General features: G+C 31.5%; 2 protein-coding genes across 4 annotated transcripts in view; one reads left to right on the top strand and one right to left on the bottom strand.

Moving 5' to 3' along the window:
- Positions 1-708, top strand: part of LOC136989868 (RNA-binding protein 5-like) — a 66706-nt gene extending 65998 nt beyond the window's left edge. For all 3 annotated transcript variants that reach the window (XM_067288155.1, XM_067288156.1, XM_067288154.1), the window contains one exon: positions 376-708. In XM_067288155.1, coding sequence (XP_067144256.1) covers positions 376-501 — 126 coding nt within the window. In that variant the 3' untranslated portion in view covers positions 502-708. The remainder of the gene's footprint in view (positions 1-375) is intronic.
- Positions 659-26850, bottom strand: Sec13 (secretory 13). The gene is given in 10 exon segments (XM_067288182.1): positions 659-830; positions 1004-1147; positions 10764-10884; positions 10958-11097; positions 11164-11190; positions 11192-11298; positions 12450-12601; positions 12669-12784; positions 20830-20874; positions 26789-26850. Coding segments are annotated over 10 exon segments (963 nt in total). The 5' UTR covers positions 26795-26850; the 3' UTR covers positions 659-725.
- Positions 26851-27718: the final 868 nt, after the last annotated feature.

The raw sequence follows: 27718 nt of genomic DNA, 5'->3' as shown, positions 1-27718 counted from the left end.
AAAATATGTAACAAAAATTTTGTCCATATTTTTGACAGGTCTTAAGGCCAGAATTGTCATATAACAAAATCATAACAAGGCTGAAACCAAAAAATTTTAAATTGTAATAAAATTAAAATGCTATGATGGCAAATGGTGTTATAACAAAATTAGGATTAATGTTCAGCCCGTGTTCAGTTATTTTTAAGTGAGTAATTAAAATATTCAATAATAATTTCTCCATTTTAAAAGTATTTGTTGTTGATTGTTTTCAATAATTTCAATTTCATTTGCACTTAAAGGAACACACTAAGATGAATAATTGCAACTTTCCATAAGTGTTATAAAAAAATATTCTATTATGATATTGTCCTAACAACTTTTAAATTGTTTCAGGTACAAAGAAGAGTTCAAGCTGCCGGTTTGGGCATGAAAGGAGCCACTTACGGAGCAAGTGCTGGCGACACTTATAAAGACGCCGTCAAAAAGGCCATGCAGGCAAGATACAACGAAATCTCTTAGTAACACGTTCCGAGAGAATCCTGTACAGTGTCCGTGACGATCATCATTGTGCGTGTAGATAATTTTTTTAACGACGAAAACCGCCACGTATTTTTCTTGTCAAAAGAGCCTCCGGTCTCATGTATCATTGTTTTCATTAAACATTCCTTTGCAAGAATTTAGATTGTAAGATGAACTTTATTTAATTAAAGCTTCTTAAAAATAAAATTACAATAGGAATTTGTTCATAGAGTTCTTTCTGTTGCACTGGTGGTCATTTCTCCTTGGCCTTTGTTAATATCGCTGATACATACCCACTGCCCGTCCAGTGATTCTTTCCAGAGACTTATCTGCAAGAATAAACATAAGGGAAATATAAAAAGTGTTTTTCAGAATTACTCCTTTGTTGTCATGGCTACATTAAAATGACTGTTTTTGGAGGATGTTTAGCTATCTCAATTATCTAATTACTAAATGCAAAACATCAGCTATAACAGAAAATTACTAGTTACATTTTTCTCACCTTATTATCTCCTGCCGAGACAGCCAAAATGTTTCCCGTTATGGACCAGCTGACCTGCCAGACTACGTCATCAAACGTATGAAGTGTAATATTCGTCCAGTTATTGTTTGTTCCATTATTTGTCCAAATCATAACTCTCCTATCCTGAAATAAGTTAAATAAATAATCAAAAATAAAATATGCTACTGCAACAATTGCCTGTAAAAACTCATTAACACTATTTATGCAGAGTAAATACACTTTAGCCTTATAATAAAATAGAAAACAAATGCATATCATCAGAGCAACGAGTTAATTTTATCACCCCAAGTTTCATCATTTCAATGAAAGTAAGTGTAATATATTGTAAATTCTTACCAAATACAGCTTTTGCAGAAAGCAAAAGTAGTTTCCAGAAATTTTTATTCATCAACTAACATAACAAACTAAAAGAATTTGTCCTTAAGAGACTTGCAAACTTCATACAGGTATGTCTATTTAAATCAAAAAATAATATAAAGGTCATTAAGGTCCCACTAAAAAGACAATCAGGAAAACATCAGATTTTCATTGGACTTTGTGTCCAGTTTTATTCACAAATACTGAAGTTTGTCACATTTTTTAAAACATTTATAATTCTCTAACCATAAGTTCCCTGTGTTTTGTAAGAGCAAGTGCACATTATATTTAAAGGTAAAGATTTAGTATTTTCTAGTTTGTAGCTTGATTCTTTAAAGACTAACAACTGTTGCAAGAATCAGTTATGGTAGTGACTGGATGAAGTTTTGCAATTGTTTGTATTCTGGAGACCTAGATGCGTCAAGTTCCATCTTAACCCATTCATTTCCTTCCTATTTTGTGTTATAAATACATTTCATTATTATTGTTTAATTATTAAAAAGTAGAGGAAAAAATTTCTAAAATCATGTTTGATTTAACTTGTAAATTTTCTTAACTTTGCAAAAGTAAGGATAATGTTCAGCTCTGTCAAAGAGAATTTTGCAAAAGTGTCAGGTTTTTATATAATCATTTTAAAATGATTTGCAAAAATTTTAAATGGCAATTTGATGCAAATGGTAGTACGTGTTAAATGTGGATTCAGGTCCACACAAATTGTTTATTTGTCCAGCTGTCAAAATTATAAAAAAAATTCTTAAAATTGACTATTACTGGATTGCATTTAAATCACACCCTCACAAATCAGTTTTACTGTTTTTAGAGGAAAAAAATAATTGCAAATGTACTTTACATTTTTCTGAATTTGCAGCAATAAACACATTTGTAAGTTATTGCTGTTTGCTTGCAGAAAAGTTAGGTTTATAAAAATAACAATGTTAAAATGAAAGTTGAATAAGTTTTGAATTTAAAATATTTTAAAACGTGTGGACAATACAACAGTGCAATCCTTGTTATTGAAGTTCTAACACCTTTAACATGTTAAGAAGTAAAGAATAGCAGAAAATCTCTTAGCAAGATTTTCTCCACAAAAGCTACTGTTTTTGAAAATTCAAAAATTACATCTTCCCGTTTTGTGAATCCCTGTTGTATACTCATCAACTATTTTAACACAGGGATCTTCCAATATTTTTTTAAGTTCTGTACTTCTGAATTGTGCTTGTTTGACATCATTAAATATAACTTTTCAGATATTATTAAAAAGTCATTTTGATTTTTATCTAACTGGTTATTAATTTTTTATGAATTAAATTCCAGTTCTAAATTATATCCAATAAAGTTTCCTTCATGCATGGTGTTTTACATTTACTGCTCTACAATCAAAAGATGCAAATTTTAGGTTGTCTTGAAAAAAAATGAAAAGATATCATGCAAGGGTCATAAAGAAATGATTTAGACTGGTTACAATTTTGACCCAATAGCTGGAATCAGTCTCATTTCACGTAATCGTAGTGTTAACCTTAAAGGTCGTGTAGCCGTGAGATGATGCCATTTGTGACAAGGGCTTTGGACTGTCATTTAATTGTACAGTTCATTCTGACAAGCTATGGAGAGCAAACTGCATAGTTCTTATGAAAGGAGTGCAAGAATTTCATGAATAGTCATAGACAATTAGTGGCAGCGCCTGATGACCGTATTTCTTCACCTACATACGTGTTCAACTAGATGATGGGCACACACCAACCGACAGATTAGATTGGCTGCAATCACTGGGGGTTTACTGGGTGTACCAGATAGTGAAGCTTTACACTGGGCTGTCCGGGAATGGGTACGAGATACCCTCAAACAATATTTTTCTGAAGCAATACAGAAGTTGTGAGAGGTGCAATTTGAATATGTTCCATTTTAAATAATAATTTTGGTAAAATTTGGTTTTGAATAATATTTGTCAGATCATGATAGTTTGTTACTAACAAGCAGAGGGTCAGATGTTAGTCTCTCTGATTCAAATGAAACTCAGTGAGCATGTAGCCCTAACCACGAACAGCTCCTTGTCCAAAAAACGTTTGAGAAGTGGGTTGTAAAATTTGGATAAGGAGCTGTTTGTGGTTAGGGCTATATGCTCACTGAGTTTTTGGATCTTTGATTCAAACGTCTGACCCTTTCCTTGTAAGCATAGGACAACTCATTGAAATAGAAATCCTACATAATTACAGCTGCAGGAGCATAATGTTACTTTGTATTCTATAATAGTCCATATCAGCTCTTCTGGAACAATCTAGAGCATCTTCTGGAACAATCTAGACTTATAAATTCAGGTACTTGACACAGTGAGGTCAGACACCAGAGGTTCAAGGGTCTCCAAGTTGTTGGAACACTTTTCTTATGTCCTTGTAACTGGGAGTGCACTGAATTGTAATCTAACACATGTAAGTTTGTGGTGTAAAAATAATGTTGAAGTGCAAATGGTCTCAGGTTTTATTTTATGAATAAATAGCTACAATTGGACTTAGTGTATGGAAAATTAAGAATGGCTAATTGAACAACAATAACCTGAAATACTTGGAAATAAGCAATCTTTAAAGCAAGAAGTGGTGGCTTATTTTTTCTTTGCACCTGACCAAAAAGAAAACTGGGAAAGTGCAACTAGACATCAAAACTCATCAGGATTTGGGATAAACCATGGATTCCCTAATTGTCTTCAGAAACACAAAATTGCATCTCTTGGGGAAAAAAACTTCTGTAACTGTCAAAAGCTGAAGTAAAATGAAAAATGTCAAAGATCCAAAACACTGAAGAAGAAACTGCTTCCAGAAACAGCCTCAATGAGATTTTGATATAGCACAGGCAGAAGTATTATGCACAATCAAAACTGAAGATGAAATCAAGGAGAAAAAGAGAGGTTGCGGCTGAAAATGTCAGCCGCAACTTCTCTCTTTTTCTGAATGTCGACGTTCACATTTTTGCGAACGTCGACAAGAACGCAAACATCAAAATGTGAACGTGAACAAAAATGTGAACATCAGGCATTCGGCGCCGCCATCCTGTAAGACTAGAAGTTTGACAATGGTGTTTAGAACATCAGTGGAATCATGCTCGACCTTCCAAATGACATTGTCAAGCCTGGACTTCACATTACCTGAAAACAGAAACTCAGAAACAGAACTGAAACATACAGCGTTTTCATTTCAGTTCTGTTTCGTTTTACCTCAATGCTACTAGCATCGAAATGAATGTTACGTGGAAATGCGCTGCACCATCTGTTGATCAGTTCTGTAATTGTTGTAGAGAGTCAAACATGGACGACGCTACAGATTTTGCCATGTTTTCTCTGTATTTATTAACAATTTCATTGTTAATAATTTTTGAATTACAGTCAAACCTGTTTTTATGCGCTCTTTTTATGTGCGATTTTTTTAATGCGAATTTTTAATTTGTGCGGTATAGTTGGCGACTAGTCTCGTGCGATTCGTCGTGTCTTACGTTGACTTATTATAGCTAAATAAACTTATTATAGCATAAATGCACTTATTATAGTAATATTATTGCATGAATATGCAAAAAATGAAATAATTTACTTTTTAAGTCAACAAAACACCACCTGGACAAAAATATGTAAAACAGACGATAGACCAGACGATGCAGTCAAGTGCTGACATCTGGTGTCAATAAATTCTATTTCGTACGGTTTTGAGTTATTTTCTATGTGAGACTTTTTTTATGCGGTCCCTGTTGACCGCATAAAAAAATATTTTTTAATTGTGTTGCGAAAACTATTATTTACAGCCATTCGTAAAGTTTCGTGAGATTTTTTTTATGCGTTTTTTTTAATGCGGTCCCTATCCCCTGCATAAAAACAGGTTTGACTGTATTTACATTTTTTGTCAAACAGACATCTGTATTTTCTAACTTCTTTGATGAATAATTTTAAATTTATTTGTTTCCTCGTCCTTTTCGCTACACTTTCCGTCATTACAACAATCAAACTACATGTGACTAATACACATGACTACACACCAAATCCTTGCGTTTTTATTTTGGTTGCAGCACGACAGAAGCGCAAAACAAAAACAAAAAAGTTAAATAATTTTTAACTCTGCTTTTAGTCTTGTTTCTGTCCAACTGAACGTTCCAAAACTGAAAATTTTGTCAGTTTGGCTTTCAGTTTTACGATTACGTTGCAGATTCCGGTAATGTGGAGTCCAGGCTTCAAACTTCTAGGCTTACAGGAAAGTGGTGCTGAACGTCAATGTCCAACATTCACGTTTTCGCGTCGAAAACATTGGCCGCAACCTCTCTAATGACAGGAGTCATCAATAAGGCTCTAGAAAAAGCAACAAGCTAGAATAAGAGAGCATCATATTTGTTTCCTTTCTGCTCTTTTCAAGACTTCCTTGAAAAGAGAAGTAATATGACATTTGTTTCCTTCCTAATCTTCCAACAATGATTCTGAGAAGGGGGACTGTGGCAATCATGAGAACATCAAAACCAATTCTGCAGGTTGTTAGTGATCACAAGAGATATACAGACTTTAGGAAGCAAATACATGCCAATAAAAATTAACAATACTCACATAGAGGAATATTATGTGTATCTTGTGACACTAGCAAGAAAATTATCAACCGTAAATTTTAAATGCTTAGTACTGTATTACCTTACATTTCGATGAAAAGAAAATTGAATGTTTCAAACTTTAGATGAAATTTAGAGGTTGCTACCAAATTTTGGAAATACAGTCAAACCTGTTTTTATGCGGTTTTTATTTGTGCGGTATAGTTGGCGACTAGTCTCATGTCTCACGTTGACTTATTATAGCATAAATGAACTTATTATAGTAATAATATTGCATGAATATGCAAAAAATGAAATAAAAAATAAATTAAGTCAAGAAAACACCACCTGGATAAAAATATGTAAAACAGATGATAGACAAGATGATGCAGTCAAGTGCTGACATCCATTGTCAATAAATTCTACGTCTGTTTTAATTACGTTAATTAAACCTTGAAAGTGCTTTCACATTCCTGGACCATTAAGATAAGATTCATTTCAAAGCGTAAATTGAAGGTAAATGTACTATTATTTTTTCTATTTAGATATAAAATTTTAGGATTTTTATTTTATGTTTAGACATAATCCCTGAAAATGAATAAGGGCAAAAACAAAGCGAAGAGGAAGGTAATTTCCTTAGAAACTAAGACTACGATTTTAAAAAAGAGTTATTTTCTATGTGAGACTTTTTTATGCGGTCTCTATTCACTGCATAAAAAAAATTTTTTTAATTGTGTTGCAAAAACCATTTTTTATAGCCACTCTTGAAGTTTCATGCGATTTCTTTTTATGCGCTCCCTATCCACTGCATAAAAACAGGTTTGACTGTATTTTTTTCAATACTGGAGCAAGGTAAGACTGGTGCACCTATGCAAACTTTTGTTTTTAGCCTCTATAATAAGTCCCTAATAACATTGTCACACTATTTTTAGGCCAGTTTAATAGTTAAGTAACTAAGTCATCATCCTCTAGTGATTAATTTTATTTAAAATGTAACGTAATGTATACACATTATTTATTTTTGATAAACCAATGCAAACAAATTTCTTTTGCACAATTTCAGATTAAAATATCAATTTTGAATAGTTATTTCAGATAAAAATAAATGAGCTGTTGTTTTTGAAAGTGATATATCACTGATATAAATGGACTTAAATATCTCAATGTGTAATATCACTTACAAGGGTTTGCATTTGCCAATATTTTTTAGTTAATAAAATTGTTAATGTTTGAAACAACATGTTTATAGTTTTAAAAAACCTTACCTGAATTTATTAAAAAAAATAAATGATTTGTTTAGCTACAAATGGACTTATACCATTTTCAAAAAAAAACAAAAAGTTTAAATATTGGATTAAATATCTATTATTATTGTTGTTGGCAACATGACATTAATTTTGTTACTTCAACTATGAAAACAATGAATGCTCTGAAATTGATGCTTTTATTGTTCAAAATATTTAAATTAAAGCAGAATCAATAAAGAAAAATTATCACAAATTTGAAAAGCTGCTCCCATATTTTTTTTTAACTTGCGGCAGACCTCGAGGATAGCTTGAAGCAACTTAAGCTTGTTTGAAAGTGATATAAGTTGAGTTAGTTGTTTGTGGTTAAACCAGTTTAACCACAAAACAACTAGAAGGAAACAAACAACATTAAGTGAGTTTCGTTCACATTGCATACCTTAAGCTGACTTAATTGGCTAAGCTGGCTTAAAAATTACAGTGTATAGAGGTGTAACAATTTCACATGACACAACATATAGGAATCTATGGTAACTTCCCATGTTATACCAAGTTGCCTGTATTTAGAAATGGATTAAGGCATACTGATATCAAAAGTGTTTTGCAAGTCTTTGGAACAATTTAAGATCATCACATGGTACAATACTAAACATATCATATAAATAAAGGAAACATTATAAAAATTATCAAAAAATCATATTGATACAAGGTTTACATAATTCAAGCATTTCTTGTTTTCATTGGGGAAACAATGCAAGAACAACATTTTTATCTTTGTCTATTCGTTACACATCATAATGCATGACAATAATCATTTGAATCTTTTTTGCCATCTTAAATTCTTAAAAAATAGTTTATTCATCTTGCTCCATTTGTACCAATTTTTGCTTCCAGAGGGCTTCGATTTAATCAGAATTGCAAATTAATGAGAAATTTTGTCTTAATATGCAGCACAATTCACGATATATTCCATTTAAAGCAGACATGTCAGATTCATTTGATAGGCAATTGCACTACTTATGCTGGTACCTTAAACAGACCATATAAATGGCACTATCCATCGTTTATTCAGAATATTCAAAATACAGTAGAGAGTCGTTTATCCGAATCAATTGGGGACTGGGGTTGTTCGGATAACCGATTACGTACGATAAAATATATTAACCTGTCCGATGTTGAAATTTTTCTCTGTTGCGTGACACTGTGTTGAATTTTCGTCGATTTTAGGCCTAACAAAAATTTTTATAATAATAATCGAGGCTATTGTATCGTTAAAAACTATTTCTTTATTTTGTACAAACAAAATAAATATATTAAAAAATATAAAAACATAAGAATTATACTTTAGAAGTAAATCTAGTATCAAAAAAGTTCAATTCGGAATGATACGGTCCGACTGGAAAGCGTTCGGATAACTGACGTTTCGGATAACCAGTGTTCGGATAAACGACTCTCTACTTTATACAATAATCAACACTAGAACTAGTTCTGTAAAACTAATTGGACTGCAATTTGAAAAATTGAGACCTATATATATATTCCCAGCCATCTCTGTCTTTCCTTAATCTCGAAAATGGAGTTAGATAGTTGAAAGATGAGACCAGATACGGAAACCTTAGGGACAGGAGGTCCTGATTAATTATATACAAATGTCTGAGACAAACCAGAAGTCACATTATTTCAATTCAAAAATTTCCCATGAAAAGATGTTAGCTGACTGGCACAACTCTACTGTTAAAGGAAAAGTATGCCTTATTGCCCAGATAATAAATAAATAGTATTTAATTGGTTTTTACTTGAAAAATAACGAAGCAAATAAAAAATTTGCAAACAAAACTTATGACAAGATACATGTTTGACACTAATGATTTAATGGAATATATACTTTTGCAGCACTACCCAGTAGAATTTTAACTCTCTTTTGGACAATACATATTGACTTTACCATACTTTAATGATCAAAACTAAAAAGAAAGACTATTAAGTCTATGAAAAATCAATAATTTTAGGTATTTCCTTTTTCTTTGTTGCTTATAAAGCCTGCCAGCCACTTTATTGTGTTTTTACTTGTTTGGATGCATAGATGTGTAGAGTACTGTACATCCATTTTTATCATCATATTATACTTTTGCTAACCTCTAATTTCAATTTTTCATTGCACTGCACAACTACAAAATGTCAAACAAGAAGCTTACAGCTCTTGCTTTGTTAAGCATGTAATTATTGTGAATCTTTACTGCTAATCAAATGTTAGTGCTTGGTGTATTAAGTGTCAGTCTATTATTGTCGGAAAACTCTCCCTTCAAATTGAAAGAAGGATGTATAACATATTAAATCAGACAGCTCCAGGATGTCTTGATGGTATTTGTATGAATTCTTGATGTTTTTAAAAAGGAAATCCCTTAACGCACAGAAACATGGGAGTAATTTTATAGAGGGGTATAACGATTCGTAATCCATAACAGTCATGTACTCATCATCCTTGAGAGCAATGTCTTTGAGCTTCTCTATCAATTGTAGCGAGTTGTTGATAGTGAAAGGGTGACTTTGTTCTTTAGAACGAATAAATCTTACTAATTGCTTTTCGATGCGAAACGTCGGAGAATTACATTTTTCTATAACCAGTCGTATTTGGCAACCCGGTTTATGAGTTTTCCCAAAAGTAAATATTCTTGGTGCCTTTGGAGCAAGGACTGTAGCTTTCTGCATATGCAAAAGGCGTGCTAATGGGGTTGCTGTAAATCTTTTGACTCTCCATTGTGATGACTCCAAGTAGTTGCAGGGTGCTAGCTGGCAATCAGTGTTCTCGATGTATTCTAGTATTTTCTTGTTATACGTATCCCGTTTGGTAAGTACTATTCCCTTCGATTTATCTGCTTTCATGAGTACCACATTATTACTTTGCAGCCATTGGCGTGCTTTGCTTATGGTTGCCAAGAATTGCCTAGTATTAAAATTAACCCTTCTTTCATGAGCTACACGGAAACGTGTTTTCCACCGGATGTAGTCCTGTTCGGTACTATTCATGCCTTTGATGATGAATTCAATATCAGGAATAAGATTCTCTGGATTCGGTGAAGGGCCAGGAGCAAAGAGCTTTTGGGAAAACTCATAAACCGGGTTGCCAAATACGACCGGTTATAGAAAAATGTAATTCTCCGACGTTTCGCATCGAAAAGCAATTAGTAAGATTTATTCGTTCTAAAGAACAAAGTCACCCTTTCACTATCAACAACTCGCTACAATTGATAGAGAAGCTCAAAGACATTGCTCTCAAGGATGATGAGTACATGACTGTTATGGATTACGAATCGTTATATCCCTCTATAAAATTACCCCCATGTTTCTGTGCGTTAAGGGATTTCCTTTTTAAAAACATCGAGAATTCATACAAATACCATCAACACATCCTGGAGCTGTCTGAATTAATACTATTATTGTCTCTGCCCTACAAACTTCTCCACACACTCAATTTTTGAATTTATTTTAATTATGGTTAATAAACTTTAAATTGGTTAATTATCAAATTCTAATTTTATTTTTGAAGTTCATTTCTGTGATACTCATAATATAAATCAATTTTAAAATACCTGTGAACAACTTGCAATCATACTTCTTTGTAATCCAATAGATGGTGCCCAAGCTACATTCCTTATCCAATCAGAATGAGCTTCCAATTTCTGTTCTTCAATCCACTTATCATCATCATCCCTAAAATATAATAAATCATTCAATCTTTTGTCATTTCGATTTTAAAGTTGCTAATTAAAATTATGCAACTTACACATATTTCCAAATTTTGACTAAATTGTCACAGCCTCCAGTCACAAATCGTTTGACAGGTGCTGGACGAGGGGCGTTTGACTGTTCTAATGCAGAACCGGGCGAAACTGCGGGTGCCCAACTTACTGCATTGCAACCAATCTGTTCAAAAATACATAATTTAGAATGTTTTTGAGATGTTTAATAATTGTATAACGATTTGCTTACAGTGTGAGCATTGTTGATTTTCTTTTGTTTCCCAATTTCCATCCCCAGAGCTTGAAATGACTGAAACTGCACCATCAGAACTGCCGCAGGTTAGCATCAGACCAAATTCGTGTGGTGCCCAACAGATTGAATTAACTATTGGTAAAAATTTATTAAACATTTAGAATAACATTGGAAGAACTGAAATTCTAAGTTTCATTACAACAAAAAATGAACTAGACTCTGAACTAGGTGCCTATATTTAACATAAAAGCAGATTTTAAGTTCTAGAATTTAATCATCATATAGACCAGTGATTCTCAAAGTGGGGGTCGCAACCCCTAAGGGGGTCGTTGAAAAATATTTGGGGGGGTCGCTGAAAAATTGATGCCAAATCAATTTTTTTTCAAACATTTTATAAATTTACTATATATGTTTAGAAATAATAGAAATAAAAAATATATAAAATAATTTTTACTTAAATAAATTGCACATATAAATAAAAACAATATAAATATTTAAATACGAGCCTAAATATAATATTCATAAATTTGTGCGCTATTGGGGAATCCCCCGAGTTCCACTCTCCGCCTAAACTATGATAGAACAGCGTTGTCATTTGGAACAATGTTCGCTAGCAGCGTTGCGTCTGTAGGCAAGTCGACTTAGGTAGAGTGTCGATTATCCGAAAACCGATCAACCGAAAGCGTTTCAGTCGGCAAATTTGAATTTCCGCTAGTGCCGTGACTGCAATATTTGGCTATGTCTTGGGATACTCCGATATTATTTTAGTTGATATGCGTTTTTAGCTGGCAGCCTGGCGCGACCATGAGAGGGTACTTAAGGACGCGCCAGTATTTGAACGAGACTATTTTCCCATCGTGAATGGTAAGTTATGCTTGTTTTTCCGAGGACTGTGTTGTGCTGAATCGGAACATTTTGAGACTAGATAAACTTCCGAAATATAATGTTTTTTGTTTTTATATTTTTTAATATATTTATTTTGTTTGTGAAAAATAAAGAAATAATTTTTAAAAAATTTCGTTAGTCTTAACATTGACAAAAATTCAACGCAAAGCGACACGCAACGAAGAGAAATTTCAACATGAAATAGATTAATTAAACAAAAATTAACTTGTCCTGAATTTAAATTAACCCCCCTCCCTCCGGGATGTTTTTCTACACATACTCATTCTTCGGGGGTCCTTTGAAATTTTTAAGTGCAAAAGGGGGTCGCGGACCAAAAAGTTTGAGAAACACTGATATAGACTATTCTTTAACAGGAATAATTTATAAAACAAACATACCTGAAGAATCATGATTTCCATATTCATATATTTTCTTCCAAATTCCATCAGTTTCTTTCCAAAGAATTACTTTTCTATCATATGAACATGATGCCAATATGTTTCCAAACATGGGATGTGCCCATGCCACCTGCCAAACAGGTCCTTCATGTCTACAAAATAAATAATACTTAACCCAAAATTTCAATTGTTTCACATTACTTCAGAAATGAACCTCACTCTCTTAGATCAGCAATCAACTTTTGAGTGCCATTTCGGACATCAAATATCTTGACAGATCGATCAGAAGAGCAAGTGGCCACACGAGTTCCGTAATAATCCATCTCGGCATCATGCTGAAGAAAATTAATTTTAATAATGTTAGAAATAAATTAAAATTATTTGTTTGTATTACTGAGAAAATTTAAATTCTGAATGAAAGCTTATATATATAGTTGTCACACATTTCTTAAAAATCAATTATCATTATAAATGCGGAAAGAGGCAACAGCTTGCCTTTGCCAAACACCAGTTTTCATAATGGTTTAACAGCAAGAGATTCATTATAATGTTATTTTCGTCTAGAAGTACGTAGTTTCTATTATCAGGACTTATTAGACAGGTTTTAAGGATTCTGCAACACAGTTTCACAGATCAGAAATTTATTTTATTTGATATACCTGCACACATACATTTAACTATTGCATTTCGGACTTTCTCGTCCCCCTCAGCAGGTATTTTTCCAACCGACAAGCAAGTTTTACAGTTTTACTATTGTTGTTGTTTAAAATTGCTTGTCAGTTGGAAAAATACCTGCTGAGGAGGGACGAGAGAGTCTGAAATGCAATAGTTAAATGTGTGTGTCCAGGTATATCAAATAAAATAAATTTCTGATCTGTGAAACTGTGTTGCAGAATCCTTAAAACCAGTCTAATTAGTCCTGATAATAGAAATTACGTACTTGTAGACAAAAATAACATTAAAATAAATTCAGGCATATGAATTTAGCAAGAGATTCAGACTGTACTAGTCAGAAATGGAGCAGAATTGCTCAGTGTTGTTGTTTAACTCCACCCAGAACCTGATAGAACTGGTTGGTTCCAAGTTTGGATTAAAAGTGGAAGAGGTATTGACAGGAAGAGCATTCAACCATAGAGCAAAGTCAAATCAGGAATTTTGAGAATAATATGAGAACTTTCAAATGATACACGTTGCAAGAAATATTCTGTACTTAAGATAAACGTTACCTAAATATAATTTTTCACAGTAATTTCAGAGTACAACCACACCTTTTCTACAGTTCCAGCACAAAAATTAGGTTTTAATACCATACATTACAAACATTTTCAGCCATTTTCATTTGGTCTTCCTTCTTTCCTTTTTGCTAATGCCCAAATTAGCAAAAAAACAAACTTTTAAAACATATACCATAGGAGTATGGTGGGGCAACATTATTATCCAGATAGCTTAATTCAAGGTCTTTATTGTCTACAAACATTACTACAAAAGAAAAAATGTTCATCAGCAACCCAAGAGGACAGAGACCAAAAGATAGTTTGTTATAACAAAAATTTAGTCTTTATATTAATTGGCTGGGACTACAGGTGCCAGGAATGCATGTAGAAGAAACCGTATGATTTTCAGATTGTTGAGAAATGATAAGGACCACTTGGATAAATTATGCATCCAGAAGATTTATAGAGTATGGGCAGGCCCGGATTTAAGGCGATTGGAGCAATTGGGCCCAATCACCCGCATCACCACCAAAATTAACAAAGTTATTTTTCGAAATTTAAAGCAAAAATTGCTTTTGACGATAAAGGATAAATTATAAATTATTCAAATAATCAAAAATATATTTATTTTAAGTTCGCATTGATGGATTAGATTTATTATTGTGTTTATTATAATATATATACATTATAATATAGAAAACAGATACCCGTAAGTGTCGTTTTTGACTAACGTTTAATTAATCAGATAGTACTATCTTCTCTCTCAAATATTCTATTCTATATGCGTCTTACTCAGCGCACTCAATTCGTTTTTTGGCATTAGTCATTGCTGTGCTGCGCTCGCTATTAAGTAGATGTAGCTACTATCAAATGTCAATTGTTTATTGCATTTGCAGTTGTCTATTCTTCTAATCGTTTTAATTATTATTGTCGTATTTTGTGACTACAATTACTAATTGTTATTGTTAAAAAAAGTAAGTACTAATTGTATTACATAATATTTATTAACAAGAAATTATATTTAAAATTAAAAATGTAAGTATATTTTGTGATTAAAAATGCATTTAATTTTTTCATTAGATGTCGAATCCACTAAAACGAGAAAAAGATGTGGAAAGAAAATATAAAAGTGGTAGTCTAAAAAGGAAATTAAGTGCAAAAAGGAAAATCGAAAGTGAAAAACTCAGAGGTGCTTTGAACAAATTTTAAAAAATAGACAATGATGACAATAGGTGAAGAAGAAAATGATGATAAAAATAAAGAATAACAGGTAAAAAATAAACAAGAAACACAATTACACAGACCGGAACCGGAAGAAGCAAATATTGGAATGAAAATGGAAAAACTGAATATAACTGATGATCCCGCTTCTTGGCCCGGGATTATTACTCAACAAATAAGAGATTATTTAGTTAAAAAAGGTCCTACAAAAATTATCTTAAATGAGTTTCCGCAGCAAGAGGATGGAACACACTTTTCAAAAGTGCATCTGAAAAGAAAGCTTACGAATGGTGAAATAATAAGCCGTCCTTGGATAATATACTCTGAATCAGAAGACAGAATATTTTGTTTTTATTGTCGGCTATTCAGTATGGGTGCCTCAATTGCACTAGCCACTGTAGGATTTAATAACTGGCCAAATATATATAATAGATTAGCCACACATGAAAAAATCAAAAAATCATTTGGTAGCTATGTTAAAATGTACAGAGCTTCAAAAAAAGACTTTCTGCTGAGCAAACAATAAATAATGTTCAACAGAAGTTGTTGAACCAAGAAAAAGTTCGTTTGTATAATATATTTGAAAGTTTATTTTCTGTAGTTCAGTTTTTAGCTGAACGAAATATCATGTTTAGAGGATCCATCGAAAACCTAGGTGATGCACAAAATGGAATTTTTCTAGGAATACTTGAATTACTTGGAAAATTTGACCCAGTAATGCAGGATCATATACAAAGAATCGTCACAAAACAAATACATCAAAGTTATTTAAGCAAAACAGTACACAATGAAATAATAAACTTAATAGGCAACAAATTAAAAAATAAAATTATTGATAGAATAAAATATGGAAAATATTTTGCTGTGATTCTGGATTGTACTCCAGATGTCAGTCATCAAGAACAAATGTCTCTTAGCATCAGATATGTTTCGGATGGAACATTACCAGGCTCGAATATCGCTATATATGAACAATTTATCAAATTTATACATGTAGAGAGCAGCACAGGAGAAAATCTATTTTTTGTGTTAAAGAAAGAAATTCAAAGTTTAGGGCTTGACATCAACAACATAAGAGGGCAAGGATATGACAATGGTTCGAATACGAAGGGTAAAGTTTCCGGTGTTCAAGCTAGACTCTTAAAAGAAAATCCAAGGGCATTTTTTACTCCTTGCGTTTGTCACAATTATAATCTAGTATTGGGAGATGTAGCAAAAATTTGTCCAGAAGCTTTAACCTTCTTTGGTATTCTCCAACGCCTATATGTTTTGTTTTCGGCATCTTCAAAAAGATGGTTAATACTTCTCAAATATATAAAAGAACTTACTGTGAAGCCTCTTTGCGATACCAGGTGGGAATGTCGGATTCAAAGCGTAAAAGCAGTGAGATACCAAATAGGTGAATTTTATGGATGCTCTTTTCGAAATATCAGAAATTACCAAAGATCCACAAATTAAAAGCGAGGCAGAATCTCTTGGAAATGCAACGAAAGACTATAAATTTTTAGTATCACTGGTTTTTTGGTACGATTTACTGTTCCAAGTCAATTATGTAAGCAAGGAACTTCAAAGTAAATCTGTAGATGTATCCATTGCACTTTCTTCATTTGAAAAACTTTTAAAATGGTTAAGCGACTACAGAAATACTGGATTTGAACAAGTTTTAGTTCAAGCAAAAACTCTTGCAGAAGATTTGAAAATATCTACAGAATTTGAAATAAAAGGCTTCGGAAAAGAAAGAAACATTTCAATTCTGAAGGCGATGATGAACCTATTGTAGATCCGATAAACGCATACAAGATATCTTTTTTTAATTTTGTTTTAGATAAAGCTACAGAATCACTAAAAGATCATTTTGAACAATTGAAAAATCATAATGACTTATTTGGGTTTCTGGGAAAATTTCAAAATATGGAAAAAGAAGTACTTCAAAAACATGCAGCTAAATTAGAAATTTCTCCAACAGATTCTAGGTTCACAGAAAATGATGCACCAATAGTGAAGGAAGCTGATATAGATTAAAAAATATTAGTTGAAGAAATGGAAGCTTTAAAATCTATCCTTCCATCAGAATTTTTCGAAAATCCATTTAAAATGTTCAAATTTTTATCGGAAAATGACAGAGCAACTGCATTTCCAAACTTGTTTATTGCTCTCTGAATATATTTAACAATTCCAGTGAGCATTGCTTCTGGACAGAGATCATTTTCCAGGCTAAAACTAATTAAAAACTATCTGAGATCGACAATGACTCAGGATAGATTAAATAGTTTAGCAATTATGTCGATTGAAAGTGAAGAAGCAAGGAAATTGGATTTTCAAACTATTTTAGAAGAATTTACAGAACAAAAACTTAGAAATATGTAAATTCATATAATCATATTCAACGATGTAAATTTATATTCAATAAAATGTTATTGTTTTTGTATTTTGTGCATTTTTATTTTTTAATGTATTTTAATTGTAGAAGTTTACCTATCTTATGATCCATGACATTTTATATATATATAGTTTGCATTTTATTTAAATATTTAATATATAGAGGGCCCCGCAAAAAAAATCCAATTGGGCCCCACACTTATTGGATCCGGGCCTGGGTACAGGTTAAAAATGACTTATTTAGATGTGACCTTGAATAAATTGGCTCTTTATCACAATCATTAACCTACTCCCTGGTATTCCTGACATATCTCGGGTCACAACCTAATGACCTTGATCCGTGATCCCGAGATATCTCATTTCAACGTCAAAACATTTTTGAAACTAGATGTTGCTAGTCATTATAATTTTTATATTAAAACTAAAAAAAAGTTATATTTTGGAAGTGTTTTTACATTTATTAATATATCTATTTTGTTTGTGCAAAATAAAAATATAATTTCGGACAATACGACTATTTTTCAAAAACGTGTAATTTTCATTAGGCTTAACATTCACCATGTTGAATTTTTGTCAGACAAGTAATGGAGAAAAAGTTCCAACATAAAATAGGTTAAGAAAGGCTGTCAGAAAACAAAAGTATAAAATCAAAAAGGATCAACCTTTCTGGTACCTTATAACTTAACATACTTTTTAAAAATTGTAATTCAAATGTTACATACCATCTGCCTGAAGACGATATTTTAAAATGTCAAAAATATGTGTTAAAAACTTTTCAAGTAAACAAATGTCAAAAGACAGTATAGTTTATTCTTAATCTAAGTTTGGTGTCGTTAGTGAGCACATTTTAACTTTGGCTGATCCTTTGACTATATTCACTACTAAATGAAACACTACATTGGCTACAAAATATGTGTTAAAATTGGATATTTATGTCAAGTTACATGAGGTGAAAATTATCTGACAAATATTGTTTAGCAGAGTTAAAGGCAGTAGAGACTCTGGAAATACGCATATCATCCAGGAAGGGTAAGTGTATCAATGCAGAAAAGACAGAATCCCATCTGATGCATGGAAAACTTTCTACAACTTGAGAGACAGTCATCTACTTCATCTACTCTATTATGTTCATGTTTACTTTTAATTTTTGTTTTAAAAATTTTAAATCCTAAAATATTTAATTTGTATTTTACACCCTTGGTCAGAAAAGTTCCAGGACAGAGCTTGTAAAAAAATAGAAAACTGCAATTGCAAGTAATGATCCTAGCTCCTGTCAAAGTAGTTCCCTCAGCTATACACAATTGCCAATGTTTCTGGAGGTCTTGGAAGCAAGCAGAGAAAGCTTGAGCTCATTTCTTAGCTCATTTGTCACAGTTTGTTGGATGTCTGCGATATTTTGACAAAATGTCCCATCCCTTTCAGTTGCTTTTTCACTCATGGAAACAAGAAAAAAAAATCACACTTTTCTGACAAAGGATTGTAACTGAAAGGGATGTTTCATCAAATATCGCAGACATCCAACAGACTGAGACAAATGAGCTAAGAAGCATCTTCACTTCAAGCTTTCTCTGCTTGCTTCCAAGACCTCCAGAAACATTGGCAATTGTGTATAGATAGCTGAGAGAACTACTTTGTCAGGAGCTAGGATCATTACTTGGTAACTGCAATTTTCTACTTTTTACTAGCTTTGTCCTGGAACTTTTCTGACAAAGGGTGTATTTGAATTATATGTCTAGAATGTGTTTTAAATAGTCAAAATTTTGTATTCATTTAGAAATTTTGTATTCATTCTAAATAGTTTTAATTAATCGTTCCGTTACTGGTTTTTGTGGATATTTTTAAAAAACCTAAAGTTTTTAGCTTTTAAAAGCTTTTTTTTGACTAAACTTATCACCCAAGGAACACTTATTGACATAGGATATTATTAATGGAGGAAATGTATTTAGAGTCTTAATGACTCTTCTTCAGTCTTTATTCTTTACAAAAGAAATAATAGATATAAATTACATCACATATAATAATACAGATAATCTTTTTTTAAATCTTTTTTTTACTTACATTGGTGATTATTAATTACAAATTGAAATTAAAAATTGAGCAATTGACTTGATAAAATCTGTTTAAAAAAGGGTGCTGTATAAGATTTAAAAAAAATTCTAAATAGTGCTGTTGTTCCACTTGTTTAAAAGTACTTGAACAGTCATACAATCCACATCTGTCTTTTCAAAGTTATATTATATTTTCAATATATTTCTTTATTCTTGCATTAATTTTATATAATATATATATTTTTTTAACTCTCTGCCAAGTGGGATTAAAAGAATTTTTTTAACAAGCTCATTTTGGGTTTGGCCAGGCCCACAATGGGGCAACCAGAATGGTGAGGGACAAGGCAGGTCCAACATATCCAAATGGACCATCCCCAAAAAATTCCTGGGGGTTTTTGACCCATCCAGATTTGATCCCGGATCACTAGAGCAGGGGCTACCACTAACTACTCAATCAGCTAGCCAACATTGATTTTATTTAATCTATATTACAAATAAAATAAAAAAATTTCAATGGTTATATTTATCAGAAAAGTTAGAGATTATGATAAAATCTTATTGTGAATTACAAAGTAAATTAACTTTTTGTATATAAGTATATCTTGATTAATGTGACTAATTGCCACAACGCTGCCAAATATACCAAATTCACATTAATCAAATACAGTCCTACTTCAGTACAGAACTGAACAATCACCACTTGCTTGAACAAATTTTTGGTTAATAACAAATATTTTTATCTTAATTTTGTCATTGATAAAAGTTTTCTATGATAAAAATGAAAATAATTTGAAAATAAAATGAAACCTTAGAGCTGTCAGTCAAAATTATACACGATGATACACTAAGATTTTTTGAAGTTCATGAGTTGTTATTTGTTGATTTTTAATAATTTCTTCTTCAAATTTCTCATCAACAGTTTTTAGATTCCTGTACATTTTGTATCCTTCAGTTTAAAATTTCCCAAACAAAACTTTCAAAACCATATTTGACACATCTGATGTTTAGAAACACCTTCCCCATACACACTATGAGCATTTTTTACTGTTTGTATAGCATTATATCCTTTACAAAACTTAAAAAGTATACATAATATGCATTTTATCTGCCAACAATTCGATTTGATTTTACACAAACGAAATGCAAAGTAAAGTTTTAAAATAAGCTTCTAAATCAAGAATAGAATATCACATTAGTAGTAACGTATTAAATTTCACAATTATTATAAACTACATATCAGAAATCACCCTCCACAAAAAAATAGCAAATCAACACCACCTTATTTGCTGATAAAACCATATCTATGTTAAGTATAAAGGCAGCCATTAAAGCTGTGTTAATTAAAACTTCTGCTGCATATATAAAAAGGATTGTTGCAATTAATTTTGTTTGTTAATCAAATCCCATATTTAAGCAAACCAAGGAATACCTTTAATGTTTTATTTTGTACAATAACTAGAATTCATAATCATTTAAACTTAAAGATCTTTATTTTATAATAAAACATAATATACTCACAATCATATCTTCATGAGCTGTATCTACAGTCTGAATAAGCGAAACCTATGGAAAAATTTAATAAAATAAATAAATTCAAAAGAGAAGTTTAAATGTAATAATAAACTTAATAAAAATGGATAACAACTCAAAAATTTTCAATTGCTCAATTCTTTTTTCATTTATATTAAAAAGTATCATATTACATTAAAGACTGAAAAGTTTAAATAAATAAATAATAATAAAACATTGTTCGGTGATAGATCCAGAAGAATCCAAAGGGAGACTAGATAATTTGTCTGGAATATAGACATTTCGATAGTTCTTCGGAGGGCAGGTAGGAAGGTTGACCTAGGCGGCAATCGGTGGCAATAATGTTTGATAGGGCAGTGGAATAATCCAAGACGGGAGCAAACACTAATCAACCAAGTCTCTGTTACGGATAAACTCTCGATCGTCATCGGACCCATTCTTTTATTTTGGGGGTCCTCCCCCTTGCTGTTCATTCCCTTTTTTGGAAATTTTAAAGTCTGTGTCCAATAGTGATTTTTTTCGTTAGTTCCCGGCGGTGACACATCCAGAAGATGCATCACCGCTGGACAAGGAAGATAGTCCCTGAAAAAGGATATAATCATATCCTTTTTGATTTTTCTTCTTTTCAAAAATTTTTAAATAAAATTTTTTGTCAAGTCCAAGCCCTCACACTAGTACAAAAATTTAAAATCTAATATATAAAGAAATCTAATATATAAAGAAGAAAGTTTGTTAGTTTGTTCTTTACACATTTGAAGACAGTTCGAGCAAATGCAATTAAACTTTTCCAAGACCATTCTCTCGTTTGGAAGGAGGCCAAACATTACTTTTGGTCAAATTAAGTTCAACTCCATGCTTACATAACCAGAAAGCACAAAATGTTTTTGGAGTTTGAGGATGTGAACTTTAAATACTTGGTCCATTCTTTGTGAAATTTGACTGTTTGACCAATTTCCATTTCACATTTGTCTGTGAATGATACATTAAAGTTAACATTAGAAAAAATTTGGATATCTTGAATTATCTTTATGTGCAGATGGAAGTCAATCATTATTTTCTGTTGAAAAACATCAATACCTGTCTATCTGACCAATAAAATTGTGCCATTCCATACCATCCAAACATGACAATAGTAAGCTAACCAAATTCTTAATATGGTTTTCATTTTAATATTTGTTATTCTTACTTTTTGTCCAGATATACCTGCTAGTATTTGAATAATTACATTTTATTGACATGCAAGACTTGTATCGCAGATGGTCTGATAAACCATATTTTCCACCATGTTTTGAAATGTGTACAAATACATTTTTTGTGTCAATGAGTGGGCTTAAGCCCATGTAGCTCTCATGAATCTGCTGCTGATTCAAAAACATTTATGCAAAATGAAACACATTCTTGATATAATAAAAATAGCAAGAACCTACAAAATTGTTTAATATATACAGTCAACTTTTGATACAGTAAATGATTTAACTTGGTCTTTTGAAACTCCCCCGTATCAAAAGTACATTATAAATAGAGACTATTTGTCTAAAACGTTAAAATTTATAATGCTTCATCTGCATAATGTATTGATTTATTTAAAAATTTATGACTGGTTACTGCTAAACAAACATGATTCATTCTTAAACCACATAAAAAGACTTAAGATATACAATCACTCATTATAAATTTATAAACTGAACAGCACTGTAATCGTGTTGAGAATTAAAGTAGATGTTTTCCAAATTACATTGACTGATAAATACAAATTATAGCCCTCAGGACATATAGTGCTAACCCTCAGTTTGTGGCATTTTGAGTTATTTAATTATGATTAATGTGCCCTAGTATCAGCACACATCCATATCCATTGGAGAAAAAGTACACTGAGACATTGCTGATTGCAAAAAATTAAGTGAATGATATTACATCTCTGAAGAGATGGGTTCCCAAAGCATACCAAGGTTTCTATTACTAGATCAAGACAGATGACACTGTTGTTGATATGGAAAATATTGATGAATAACACTGAGAAAAGTAATGTAAACAAAAATATTAAGTGGAAATAAAAGTATTTTCTAGATGATATTCTTTGATTTTCAATAAGCAATGCTGTGAGAATTGCAAAAATTCTTGCAGACACACACTGTTATTCCACATTATCTTGTTCTGCAAAATCTTTTTTTGTGGGATTTTTTTTATCAGATAATCATAATCTTTTGTTTTGAGCATGAGATGACAACCATGTCTACAGGCAAAGTTAGGAGAGCAAAAATATTAACACATACTATTCAAACAATTTTAAAGAGTTTTTCGAACATTCAAAACAAATTACCTCAGAAATGTGATTCTGAGGATTAGTGCTATATTACCCCAAAGATTTCAATTTGATAGCAATATAGCTTTTTTCATATAGTGTTTAGTGCTAGAGACTGTTATTCAAGTCATATCTTCCTAGAACATCTCAAATGTTCTATTGGATTAGAATCTGGTTGAATGACCACTCCATTCTCCAAATGTTTTCACTTTCAAGATATTCTTCTACTGTATGTCCTGTTCACACATTATTATCTATGAAATAAAATTATAATTGAAAACCTCTTAAAAACATATGATTTCAACATCTCACAAATACTGCATTGGAAAAGGGATCTAATTTTTATGAATTTATAAATCAATACAAATTGCATATATTCCCTCCAAACCATTAAATCATCCCTTCCACAAATCTCATTCTCTAATATTATGAAAAGTTATTTATTGCCAATTCTTTCTATATCAAAGAAAACTGAGAATTACTCGCAAGGCTGAATCTAGATTGATCATAAAATAGAAGTCTTGCCTGTTCATGTAATCATAATATTTACAAATGGAATTAAGATAAACTCCTCTTTGAAAGAGTGCTAATATAATACACATCATGCACAAAGAGTTCATCCAAGCTATAAATGACCTTGAAATGTATGCTATAAATGCTGCAAGTTATAGACACAGTTGACATCATTCAATATCTAGAAGTCAATAGTTAAGATACCAGATCAAATCTGAGTGATCTTAAACATATCTACAAAATATATTTCTTAACTTTTAATAGTCTCTCTAAAACAATCAATATGGGATGAGTTGATCTAGGATCAAGAATTATGTTTTCCAGTTCCAAATTATCAAATGAAATCCATTTTATTTGAAAGATATTCACATAATGCTGTGTTATTCAACTACTTTCTAACAGTAGTATGCAAACTTTGCTATTTTTTCTCGTGGCATCCTTATTTCTTTATCAATGTTGCATTATGTATATTACTAAAAGTATGCAAAGCCTAATAAGTATTATGGCATTGCTCAGCAGCATCCCTAAAGTGTCATTTCTTAGTTTTATTATTCAATTAAATTCAATGTATTAGTTATTATACTATACAAAAAAAACTGTGTGCAGCACAAATTATATAATTTCAAACCGTACTAGTAGTGTTAAATCCATATTTAATGAAAATTTTTATTACTACTTTAACATTAAATCTTTTTAATGTAAAATGTTATTAATAAACTCTAAATTTACTTTCCAATTTTTCAAAAATTCTAATAAATTCATCTTTTCTTGAAATAATATTTATTACTGAATTTAAAATGAAAAAACTAATTATGTTTTTATACATTTTGTAATGATTAGTTTTTTAACCAGCAATATTCAGCATAAGGTTATTATTATTATTATAAAGATTATAATAAACTAGCGGGTGGGCCCGGCGTTGCTCAGGCAAAAGTAACAATACCGAAGATTAAGATTATTACCTTACCCGTTTTCACAGAATGCAAGAATTGGGTTCCTGTGTTTCCAGACTAATTAGAGAATTTTTAGATGGATCTAAAAATATGTTTAATTTCCTGCAAAAAATAAAAAACACTGCATCTGCATCATGAACATCGCTTTCTCTTAACACTTCCATTGTTGATGCAAGTGTTAAGACTTAATCCTGTCCCTCTTCCCCGTGGGGAGGAATTTTGAAAAATCCCTTTTTAGTGTGTGTCCTCATGACGTACCCTAACTGTGTACCAAATTTCAACTTTCAACTCCTAACCGTTTTGGCTCTGTGCTGATTATTATTATTATTATCAACTCGTCTCAATTATATATATAGATAAATGAATATTTGAAAAGTAGTTAAAGTTCTATTTCTCTGGATAGTCAGATGAGGCAAGGTAGTCAAGAGTCAGCCAGTCTAGCAATCTGGCTGACTCCTTGATTGCCCTGCTCATCTAACTTGAAGTTATTCAGCTGTGTAAATTTGATTATATGTCCACAGAGCTATCTAGAATCAAGTTTAGACAGTCAAATAACTACAGGAATTTTTTCATGGGTGGTCCATTCTGGATATGACCCTACTACCCAGTCTCCCCATTCTGGTGGGTATAAAAAAACCCCTCTCAGGAGTGGAAAGAAGAAAAGTCTATTCTCTTTTATACGATGAAAGCTAATATTTTGTAACTAACATATTAAATATAAAATAATTAAATATAATATAATTATTTATAATATAAGCTATAATAAAAATCATCATTTTCTACAAGAAAATGTAAATGTTCAAAATAATAACAGTCCCAGAATATTTTTGAATCTGATTGTATGTTTATTACTTTCTACAAACAAAATAATATTTATTGCAACAAGCTTTCTTTCCTTTCCTATTTCTCTCTTTCTGCCCTATGAACTATTACGAGGGACCTTTATCTGTGTTCAAGGGGTGGGTCTAACCAGGTCCATAATGAGGAGGCCAGGTGCAAATATTGGCATTAGAGTGTTAAGCAGACATATCCAAGACAGACTATGTTAAAATATTGGGTCCACCCAGTTTCAGTCTCATCTTCCAGAGTGGCAAGCTGATATCTTTACTACCTTGGTTATCATCCAGCTGTTGCAACAAGTGGTAAAAAAAAAACAGTTTATGCAATGTGCTAAACATTATTATTAAAAAGAAAAATAATTTATAAATTTCCAGATTTTGTTCTACAAATTTAGGAAGAATATAAATGAAAGGGATGGCAGAATCTGATGCAGTAATATCTTCCTAATGCAAATCACAAAAATAAATCTCAGAAATTAGAAGAAATTACTTATAGAAAGGAATTAACTCCATACATAAAAACAGCACTGAAACAGATTCAAGTATTGGCATTAGAAGTTCTAAAACATGATAGGTTTTAAAATATTCCAGTTAAAGTTTTAAAGGATTTAAGTCTGTTTCAAATTAGAAATTAATTCACAAACAAATTTTTAAACTTTAATTAATTAAAAACATTCTAAATTTTTATATCAATATCTTATCTTGTTCACATGATAGTAAATTAAATTAAATTTGTTTGAGTGAGAAGATATGTTATGTCTTCAAACTGTCAAGTGATATTTTAACAATACAATCAATGCATCTCCAAATTTTTAAGAATTAATAAATCATTAAAATAATTAGAAATATTTTGCCAAAATGTATTTTTGACATGTCAATTTCCATCATGATAATTTAGTTCACAACAATGTAACCGAATTCCTAATTATGAAGAAATGTAAGTGATCTAGTGACTGTGTGAGTACTTTTCAAAATACTTTTGAAAAGTACTCACACGTGTACTTTTCAAAATATATTTGAAGGGGAAAAAACACATTCAAGAAAACTTTTAGTACTGTTATTGTTATTTTACAACTTAAAATTTTTAATTTCGCAAATTTTATTAAAAATAATGTTTATTTAAATGTATTAACTTTATTGAACTTTTACGGTGTACGTTACTTTTAATTAATTTGCACATATAACTTATATAGACCAATTAACTGAAAGTGACTTCTACCAGAAAATCGAAGCTAGCTACTTTGAGTTTATGTTCGATTGCCAATTGTAAATTTTTATTATTCTTTAATACAGATTCAATCATTTAATTTATTTTTCATAATTATATATTTATAACTTACCATCATCTATCAATTTTCACAACTGTATCATAACGTGGCACATACGAAGCGCCCTCTTATATATAAAAATTAATTTTTTTAAATAAATTTTTATTTTCCGTGACGTTTTAATTTATTAAATAATAATAAATATTATCAACTAATGAATTTATTAAAATTTAAATTGGAAATAATTAATATATCCATTTCTATTAGGAATCGTTTTATTGAAAGTTAATCATCCACTTAGGTAGTGGCATGGAAGTATTGTATTTTGTATATACTGTACCGGTACATTAAGATGATTCGATTGGGTTCTCTTTTGTGTTAATTTATTCCTTATTTTAGTAAGGTTTATCTATATTTATTAGATTCTTATTTCTATGAATCTGTTTGAATTTGTTAATGCGATGCATCAATAAATGTTTTGATCGGACACAATTATATGATTACGAATAGACCTGAACCGCATTGCGATCGGTCAGCGTGTATGCAAATTAAAGGACGATACTTCTATTTAAATGACTTATGATAAATTAACTATTAGAATCAGACTGAATTCGAACTGAGTCCTTAGTGACTTTGTCTTTTTTATTTTTTTAACTTTTTCCGAGGCCCACCAGTGGCCAAGCGATCTCTGTATCCTGAACACTGGGAGTTCGGTTGTAGGTTCGCGCCTCGCTCGGACGGGCTGGCCACATAAAGTTTTCCGGGTTTTCTCCACGTCTGTAACGCCTAAATTGGGGCCAGTTTCCTTTAAAAGACCTCCTGGAAGGCATCCCCCTAGGCAGATAGCCAAGTGTTGCGTTGCCATAACTTAAACAAACGCTTTCCGCCCTGTGGGAACTAACAATGTAAGAGGGCCTCTTTTCAGCAATCCCGTTATGGGTTCAGCCAGGCCCATAATGGGACAAGCCGGGCCGGGTGGTAAGGGACGGGACCCGACATATC

The sequence above is a fragment of the Centruroides vittatus genome, unplaced genomic scaffold (assembly GCF_030686945.1).
Source record: "Centruroides vittatus isolate TY-2023 unplaced genomic scaffold, ASM3068694v2 scaffold_769, whole genome shotgun sequence".
Taxonomy (NCBI): domain Eukaryota; kingdom Metazoa; phylum Arthropoda; class Arachnida; order Scorpiones; family Buthidae; genus Centruroides; species Centruroides vittatus.
This window is presented reverse-complemented; position numbering and strand designations above follow the sequence as displayed.